The sequence below is a fragment of the Pteropus alecto genome, unplaced genomic scaffold (genome assembly GCF_000325575.1).
Source record: "Pteropus alecto unplaced genomic scaffold, ASM32557v1 scaffold155, whole genome shotgun sequence".
NCBI classification, from domain to species: Eukaryota; Metazoa; Chordata; class Mammalia; order Chiroptera; family Pteropodidae; genus Pteropus; species Pteropus alecto.
This window is the reverse complement of record NW_006438113.1, coordinates 8,339,038-8,349,041: the sequence shown is the minus strand read 5'-3', so window position 1 is coordinate 8,349,041 and position 10,004 is coordinate 8,339,038. Positions and strand designations below refer to the sequence as shown.

The 10,004-nt window shown below is 40.0% G+C and overlaps 1 protein-coding gene across 5 annotated transcripts in view; it reads right to left on the bottom strand.

Moving 5' to 3' along the window:
* The window catches only part of KCNMA1 (potassium calcium-activated channel subfamily M alpha 1), a 686,137-nt gene that overhangs the window by 66,754 nt on the left and 609,379 nt on the right, over positions 1 to 10,004 (bottom strand). For all 5 annotated transcript variants that reach the window (XM_025049379.1, XM_025049381.1, XM_025049380.1 and 2 more), the window contains 2 exons: positions 7,861 to 7,984; positions 3,391 to 3,615 (listed from right to left, as the gene is read on the bottom strand). In XM_025049379.1, coding sequence (XP_024905147.1) covers positions 3,391 to 3,615; positions 7,861 to 7,984 — 349 coding nt within the window. The remainder of the gene's footprint in view (positions 1 to 3,390; positions 3,616 to 7,860; positions 7,985 to 10,004) is intronic.

Here is a 10,004-nt window from a genome sequence, read left to right as displayed (position 1 = left end):
AATAAAAACAAATTAAAGATCGCATCGGAGCTTTGGGAAATTATTTAACAAGTATCTTTTTTATGCCTTGACATTAAGCTCGTCTAACTACATTCAAGGGAATAGGAGCTGTGTGCTAATCTAAAGGGTAGTCGGTGCTGATGGCAGCATTTTAGGCTTGTTCTCAATACTCAATCAAGCTATTACTAACAAACGTGGGAGAGGAATAATGCCAGAGTTCTACATCTTCTTCCTGCCTGGAAATTGTCTTGATTTAAGTAACTGTCCTGTGGCAACCTCTGGCTTTCAGAATGTAACGAGGTGGGTGGGTTTCAAATGCCTGTTTATGTCAATAGCAGGTCACTTCTGTCTCAAGCAAAAGGCAGCAGCTCCAAGTAGAATTTCCAGTGCAGCCAAGGGGAAATAGCCAGTGAGCATGGTGTGATGAGGTGGGGCTGAAAGTGCCTCTCCCCTTGGAGGATGAGGGAGGGGACAGAATTAATGTGCATCATGCAAAGGGGAGATGGAAAGGAGTTAAGCTTCAGGTCATATAGTTTTATTGCATATTTTCAGCAAATAGTAAAATAAAAAATAAAAAATAAAAGAAAAAGAAAATCTCCTAATTGTCCGACATAGGAATGGTTAAATACACCCCTGGAAGTACATACATCGTGAGCCTATACCGCAGGTAAAGGGACTGAAACGGCTCTCCGTGCAGGCAGTGCCATGGAAGAATCTCTAAAATAGAGGGATAAATTTAAAAAGGAAAAAAAAAATTCTAGACTATTTGAAAAGTATGATTTCATTTATGTAGGAAGAAACCCACGAAATGAAACTATATATTTATGAATGCATTTATAAATGTATGTACACTCAGAGAGAAAGTTTGGGAAAAACATACACTAAAATAATAACAGTAATTACCTCTAGGGAGGGGAATAAGATTGGGAGTGAAGGGAAAAGTTTGTTTTTGACTTTAAATACTTCTTTATTGTTTGAATATTTTATAACATAAATGTGTATACTACTGGTGTAATTAAAAATAAATAAGCCAGTAAACAGATTTTCAAAAAATCCCATAACAACAAAAAACAAAGGGAATAAATCCAGATCATTATGTCCAGATCAAGGACATAATGACAGAGGGGCCAGGAGGGCAACCACAGGGTTATTGTTGGAGGTGAGGGGCATGAACTACACATGCTCTGTGTCCTCAGCAGGGGTCACAGCAGAACTCGTCAGGTATCCCAGGGCTCCCCAGGGATATCATTTTGGAGTTCACATCCAGCCCCCAGTCTCCTTGGTCCTCCAGCCTGAATCTGGCTTCTGCTTTGTCTGTATGGAGACTCCAGCAGCCCTCACCACACTGACTATGTAGGGATAGGGTTTGCTAACTGCCTTATATCTCTGGATGCCTTTCTCTGGTTCTCTCTCCTGGAAAAGGAGCTTTGAGAAGATTGGACTTGGCTCAGAAGTCAAAGCCATCCACTCTCTTTTATGACTCAATAGTAGTTCTCAGCCCCCAGAATATTACCACAGAGTAAAATTAAGGAGGAAGAATTATTTAGTACTACGAGGCTGGGAAGCTATTGGTTCTAGATTCTGCAGCAGTATCTTTTAAGAGAAGAAGAATCCCCTCTCTTCCTGGGATCTCTTTGTACAAAATAAGTCTGACCAACTTCTCAAATCATTTCACCAGTATATAAGCCTCAATTGCCTACGTCCATATACTTTTAATTTTCATTTTGTAGAGAATGAAATAGTAATTGTGATATAAGTCAAACCCTGCACAGTTATATACACATGATTTCAAAACTCAAGAAATACAAATGATATACATTGAAACATCTTGTATTTCTCAGGGCTGGCCCTATCTGTGAGGCATTGTTTAAACAATGAAATATGCGAAGACATAGAAGGTCTATTGTACAAATATGTTGTGTTTGAGCATGCTAAATTTTGGAGGGTTTTAAAAGGACCTGCAAATATAAAAGCTCATTCACATATAAACAGGCAGGTGAGTAGATGTGTACAAGGGCACGCAGAAGGAAACACACCCAAACACCCACACCAAATATCGCACATACACACAGACTAATATAAGCCCAACAAAATAATAAGCTCCTTACAAAATACTTTTAGACCCAGATCTTTCAGGGACTATGAATAAGATCACATGTAGGAAGATAATCATGGAAAAATAGAATCAAATGGATTATGTCTGAAATTAACAAGGTATATATCTGTTTGTGTTCTTCTATGTGTATGACTATTTGTTTTTCTGTAGGTGCCTATTTTTAACTACATGTGTTTTTTAAGTCAGTGAGTTTTTGGCCCAGCATCCAAAAGATATCTGTCTATATTTTTCTCACTTCTTTAAATATTTATTTAGCACCTATTGTGCCAGGCATATGTAAGGACAAATGGTGGCTATTGATGCCTATTACTTGTAGGTAGAGTCTCATATGTTCTTTATTAAATTATATTACTTGACTTTCTGTTTTCCATTTTTAAGGTTCTAGAAGAATTTCAGCTCCATAAGTGGGAAAAACCCTAGACCTCTTGAAATGTAGCACCAAATTCATGTTCTTCAATTTTAGGGATGTGAATTTCCAAGAAAAATGTATTGAGAATAAATGATATTTGCACTGCTTTGTGACATAGGAAACAATATCAAATGTTGAAATGTGCAATATAATTTTTTGAAAGTTGATGGCAAATATATTGATTAATGATAGGAAGCAGTCAGTTACATGACTCCAGATCGTGTATCTTACATCCTCACACTAAACTGTGGAGTCCCAAACGTTCATTTTAGATTTGGGTACCAGTGTTTTGTAATCAAGAATATCACAGGCATACATGTTCACACACATACACAAACCCACGGAAACACGGCTGGGCTTCTAAATGAATTGGGAGGTAGGAGTTGACCAGCAGAAGGGGGTTAGCCTTCTCTACAGCAGAAATAAAGAACTCTGTTAAACACAATTAGTTAAAAACAGAATGTGGTACAATCAAGAGTTCTCCAAGCATTCATAATGTCATAAATAAAATGAAATAAATAGTTTCATAGGTTAATTCTACTCTAAGCACCATAATATCATACAGCACTAGATTTGGGTAGACGAGAGAGAGAGTGTTTAGAAACTGACATGGTTAATATATTTGATGTCCGCTAAACTTCATGTCTGATGAGCGACTGAACCTGGCTGCAAATTCCTTTTAATAAGGTCTCCAGGGTTTGGATATTCCTAGACAGAGCACAGGGAAAAAGGGCTGAGTCCTCAGGCCCATAACCAGATAAAGAAGCAGAAGCATGATCAAAGCTACAACTATTACATCCATCTGGGATTTTCTTTTGTGAATGAAAGGAAGAAAACAACATCAATAACGTGACCTTGGACTTACAGGCAATATGGACACTTTGGGGAAGTTATGAAGCGTCTCCCATTCCCGCTTGAGGTACTCAATGGAGCCCACAAACACTATGTGCTTGAGCTCGTGGTAATGAAAGTTGCTGGCACGTAGTGGCATCACCAGGTTCCGGAGGCCAATCAGGGCTGAGCTGACATCGCCAAAGATGCAGACCACGACGTGGCCACTCAGGACAGTCATGGCAGCTTCACTTCGGGTCTGCAACAGGGGAGAAATGTATAGGCATTGGAGAGAAGATCTGATAGGGTTGTGGTAAGAACTAAAGAAATCATTTGTGTAAAAGATGGAGTAAACATTTGTTGAGTGCTTATTATGTGCTATTATTTTTATTTCAACAATGTTATACACGTGCCACATATAATTTGAGTATGTATGTATATATAGACTATATTGGTATAATAAATGTATGGGAACATATATCCATGCATATCACTACCCTTTTTGACAAAACATTTTAAAAAGAGATGCCATTAATGCATGTGAGCAGGAGATCTTTCATAATGGTTTTCAGGGCAAAAATCAGAAGGAATAGCAATATTTATAATATTTGAAAAGGGAAGAAATAGTTTCTATTAAATTATTGATAAAATTAGCTGCTCTTTCTGCCTCTTTTGCTGAGATGATGATAAAATGGTCAGCTCCTAAATTGGTCTCAGCTCAAAAAATCTGCATTTTGAGTTCTAGACTTATCTGTGAGATGATGAGTACATTATTGTATAAGTAAGTAGAACATAATATCCTAAGCCAGACGTTGGCAAAATGGCCTACAGGCCAAATCTGGTCCACCAGTGGTTTTTGTATGTTCATGGCTGGTAAGCTAAGATTAGTTTCTATATATTAAAATGGTTGAAAAAAATTAAAAGAAGAATATTTCATAAAATGCAAAAATTATATGAAATTCAAATTCCAATAAAATCTTATTCCAACACAGCCAACCTTACTCATTTAGGCATTGCCTATGATTGCTTGTATATTATTACGGCAGAGTCAATAGAGACCATTTGGCCAGCAAAACCTAAATTATTTATTATAAAACCCTTTACAGAAAGTTTTCTGAATCCTGTCCACTACTGCCTTGGGGTTTCCGGGAATATGCCTGGAGTTGCTCACCTGTATAAAATCACCAGAGGAAGATTCCCAAATAATCATTAAAAGAATCTAGAGATAGATCAGCAAATCAACAGCCCATGTATTTTTCAACCCTAGGCCTTTATCTACAAAGGAGACAAATAAAAGAATCAAATCAACCCATTAGAGCAGAGGTCCCCAACCCCTGGGGATGCTGACCAGTACTGGTCCATGGCCTGTTAGGAACTGGGCCACACCGCAGGAGGTAGGAGGCAGGTGAGCGAGCGAAGCTTCATCTGTATTTGCAGCTGCTCCCCAGTGCTAGCATCACCGCCTCAGCTCCACCTCAGATCACCAGGCATTAGATTCTCATAGGCGCGTTGGCCCCTGGAGTTGGGGACCGCTTCTCTAGAGGAGGACCCCAGCTTTCCAGGAAATGCAGATGGATAGCCCACTGCTGGTGGTTCACTGTTAGTGAAGAGAGTAACATAAGAAGGCCAGCTGTGGGCTGTTGTCTGCCTCTCCTTCTGGTCCAACATCTCCTTCTTGCCTTCCTTCCTCTCTGTCTACCCACTGCATGCCTAGATGGCCCCATGTGGTCTACAATACTTTTGGGGAAGCATATTAATGTCCACTGCACACATCAACCTCTGCTCCATTTAATCCCTAGAATTGACCAGTGTATTGATTGTTTAAATGCCAATATTGCAATTCTCAACAATGTCAGGGTTATTACAGCAACCCCCAAGGAGAGGAAGAAGCTAGCTTTCACTCCCTGATCGTTAGAATAAAATAAAATAGGGGCTGTCACTGTTATTTTCCTCTGCAACATATAGGAACATCTAAGACATAGTCTGTAAGAAATGTTTTATAAACTATGACCAAGGTGGACCCACTGGGGAGTCACACTTCACATCACTGTTTCATGGAGAAGGCCTGGAGTCAGTTATTTTGCCTTCATGAAAGTGTGTGTGCCTGGGTACCACCAACAGAGGGTCAACTAGTTTGTAACATGCTGTGACGGGGCTCCTAATTATTTTTAATTGCCCAGGTAACCTGGGAGGCTAGCTCTGTCCAACAAGCCCAAGGTCACAAACTGGGTCCAGAAGAGGGATAAGAAATCTAGAATAAGGAGGTAGGGAAGGCACCAGTTAGCAGACTGGCTGAGGCATAGATGCTGATCCCAGAAGCTTAGATCTGGGGACCAAAACACCAATCCTTAGATCAACTACAGCAACATCACCTAGAGAACCTTGTAAAGTCCCCAATTCCTGGGCCTCAGCCCTGGAGAGTCTCATTCTTCTAGGTTTAAGACCCACTAGAGAAAGTATATGTGTCTTGTGTTTCCTACACATCCTTCAAGGCTTAATACAAGCTGGGCCTTAATGGCCTTAAAACCTTTAAAATATAACCTGTGTGTATCCAATAAGACTTCCCTGGCCACTTAAATGCATGCTAATCTTCTCCCCTAGATTTGAATAGTGCTTTGTGTCTCTTAACACTTAGCTTTACATATATTGTTTCATGGTTACATTTTATGTCTTCTTTGCAATTAGATGATCATTTCCTCAAGATTGAGTCCATCTCATTTTTTCCAATCCCCAAAGTGGTTAGTGTCCTGCACCCAGTGGGTACGCACACCAGAAAGGATCTTCTGAGCATTCTCATCTATGTTCCAGTGTGACTAGAGAAGGCCTATTGAACTACACTGTCTAAATTGCACCTCCCAGTCCTTCTCTGGTGCATGACCCTGCTTTATCTTCTTCAAGCACTTTATCAATATCTGACATGTTATTATATATTAATTTGTCTACCTGAAGATCTTCTCTTAGCCCCTACTAGATTATAAGGTCTGTGAGAGGTTATACCTCCAGTAACAACAGCAGTGCCTAATACATAAAAGACTTGTCATAAATGTTTTATTAAATGATGTTATTTTTCAGATGAGAAAGGTAGTAAATCACTTCCGTAAACTCTTTCATGCCAGTAGGATACTTTGGTTGGATGTCCGTTAGTTATTAAAACCCTGGATCCCAGATATGGCACCTAGCCATTGACCTGCCCCAGGTGAGGAATACCAGGCTGAGTTTAGATCACCAGAGAAAAAGTGCGGTGAATACAATATCAGGATGTAAATACACAAGCACCTTTGTGATTAGAACAATTTGCACTCCTGGTAAGTTGAACAAGGGCTGTTTCCTGAGAATTCTGACTTTCTGTGCTTTTGTCTGCAATTTTCACACCTCTAAGACAGTCTCCAGCACAACGCTGTATTTGCTGTTAATGCTTGATTGCAATTAAATTGAGAAAACACAAGCACATTCAGATGAAACACAGGGAAAAATATAGTGGATTATAGTACAAAGCCATTCTGGAGAACTGGAACCATTCTCTTTCAGGAAGGGTGGCCATGACATCAGAAATGATAGGATTTTCCTGCCTGACATAAGAGAACAGGCCATAGCAATCCGGGGATTAGAGGCACAAGGGAGAAAGCACCCTTCTATCTGACCTTTCTGAATATTAATCCATTTTCCATGGATTAGCAAGACAATAAAATGTAGGAAAGCTGATGTAGGCATTAAAACCTAAAGCTGTTAATAGGACAAGTTTAAAGAGTAGAATAGACTGCTATCTATGCTGACATTCCTGGAAAAAAAACAGAAGCACATGGCTGCTACAGAGATGAGCCAACCAGGAAATAGGGCTCTGAGCACCTACCCCCAACAACCACATTACTGAGGTGATCCATGATTCATCATTGTCATCATCAGCAAATGCATTTTACCTGTCTACATTGCATGCTAAGAAGGATCACAATATGCAAAGCTATTATCTAGACAAATACAAGATATTGTTATAAACAATACAGGCAGCATTCATATTTCTTCATGGCATTTAATAATAATAGTGATAATAGGTTAACTATTGAGTCACATGCTAGGTATTAATTTTCACTGCAACCCTATGAGTTAGGGTCATTCTCATCACATTTTCTTACAGATAAGAGAACTAAAGTGCAAGAGATCAAGCGACATGCCCAAGGCCATGCAGCTACTAAATGGCAGTCAGGCTCTGGCCTCAGGGCCCCATCCACAGAAGTTATGGTACACACTGCCTCTCGTGATGCCTTTCATACAGTATGTAACACTCCCTATTTTAATGAGCCCATATATATTCAGAAATGGAAAATTCTTCTCTTAGTTCATGTTTGGATGAGATTTCTAGCTGTTTCAATATATGTCCTGAATTTCAATTTTTGAAAACAATTAGGACCAGGGACTGTATTATCCCCCGATCCAGTTAGGTAAACCACATTCCTAGGAAACAGTTTGGGACAGAAGTAGATGGTCGATTCTGCGGTCTGTCACTCACCAGGATGACTTTCTCTATCTCCTTGGGTGCGCACCAGTGAAACATCCCAGTAGAGTCATACTTCTTCACGTTGGAGTCCATGTTGTCAATCTGATCATTGCCGGGAATTAACAAGGGGTCATGCCTGGGGAGAAAGGACAGGAAAATCTAAGTGGAAAATGTGATAAATTATAAATGGAAAGTGCCCCCTGAGTTACATCTCAGAGGAGATGAAAGATGCAGAGGAAACGGTTGTCACCGAAGGCCATTCTTGTGCTTGTAAAATGCATCCGTTGAAAGACAACTGCCCCAAACCACCACCACCTGGAAGTGCAGGTGACCTTTGTCATGCATAATTCTGCCATTCTCTCCTGTTCTCCTTTATCTAACATGGTCTTCACATTATTTTGTGGATTTGGTCTCCTTTTTTATGGCTATCTCACTCCACCTCCTCTCATTTTACCAGCTATCCTCTCTCTCCAACATGTGCACATGCGCATGCTTACACACACACACATACACCACACACACACACACGCACACCTCAAAGGGTTGTTATTAGCACTGGCAATGAAGAGGAAGGAATAGGAACAGAGTCTCATGCTGACTGACTGGCATGAGGATGGAAAGCCAATTACTCGCTCTTTCTGACTACAACTTCTGACGTGATTCTCTTCGCAGTAAAAGCTTTAACAGGCTGCACTTTAAATATTTTAGCAATTTGCCCAATCAGATTTTGCTCTCCCTGGCTGAAGCCCTTTAAAGATTCAGCAGCATGTCACTTCAGAGCAGATTGACTACCAAATGTCCACATCTGGAATACATGATTTCAATACTAAACAATACCCTCTCTCCTTGCCTTGACAACTGCATTCACACTGGTTAGCCAATGACGCTCCCCCCACCCACCTTCACCTCCGACTGCAGCATTCCTTGCAAGAGAGCCTCAAGCTCAGGTGCATCTTAATAAACTTTTCTGGAATTCTCAGGGCTACATTCACCCTTTCTTTCTGTGTTTACTGTGGAAAAGGAAGACACTTCTACAAAGGCCTCCTCTCCAGTGGATTAGCAGAGCCTCGCTAACAACCTTAAGCATTACAATAGAATCAGGCAGGTCTAACAAGCTTACAGCATGAGAAATATGCTCCTGCGTCTCGGGCCATATCCATGTCCAAGTTCTCTCTCTGATAGTGATTTTGTACCTCAGCTTTAAGGGAGGTCATTTGGGTTTCTGCAAAATGACCACATACGATGAGAACAATGTCCCAGGCAAAGCTAGCTATCCATGCAGTGGAGCTATTTTCCTTGAATGATACTATCCATTTAAAATAGAAAATATAAATAGGCTCAAATTCCAAATATTTATTATACAGTGATTTTACTTTTTAAATGATCTATTTCAAGTATCGAAGGGTGACCTTTATTTAGCTTTTAATATTTCTCTCTCTGAAATTTCTCTTATACTTCTCATTTATACATTCAGGATACAGAGAATGAGACAGCAATCCCTCCTGTGTGGTTCACAGACCTAGAATTAAGCTTTCGGAATTTCTACCATGACCCTTCTAAATAGCCTCCCACCTCCACTTAAGATGGGAAAACTCTGACTGTATTTATTTATTCTCAAGAATTTGCTTTCATGCTACATCAAATGACAAATACCACGTGAGGCAATCCTGCAAAGTTATCTTCAACGAACATACTAGATTACGATAGAAACTGTCATATTGGGTCTTGAAGAAGAAGTACATCCCCCTTGGAATAGCATCTCAGTAGCTGGGTTGTTCGGGAGTCTGGAGGTGTTGTAAGCCACCAGGCCACCTCTCAAATTCTGAACTCAGTCAAAAATGCTGAAATAAAAAGTTGCTGATAAGAATGGGTCACAGATGGGTGCAAGAGGAAAGTTTGAATTTTTTTGTCCTTGGAAATGTGTAATAGTTCTATAGAAAGCCATTCTCTGGGATAATTAGGTAGACAGAAACCACCATAGAAAAGAGTTTTGAGAAAATGAACAGGATGAACTCCTCCCAGCCCTAGAAGAACATATTTTAGTTGCAAGAAGAGCTTAATAACTGCCCTAAAGATAAAGAGCATTTTTTATCAGTTGGAGAGGAAGTATTGTCTCAGGAAGATCTGAGACCTGCCCCTAATGTGTTCAGGATTTA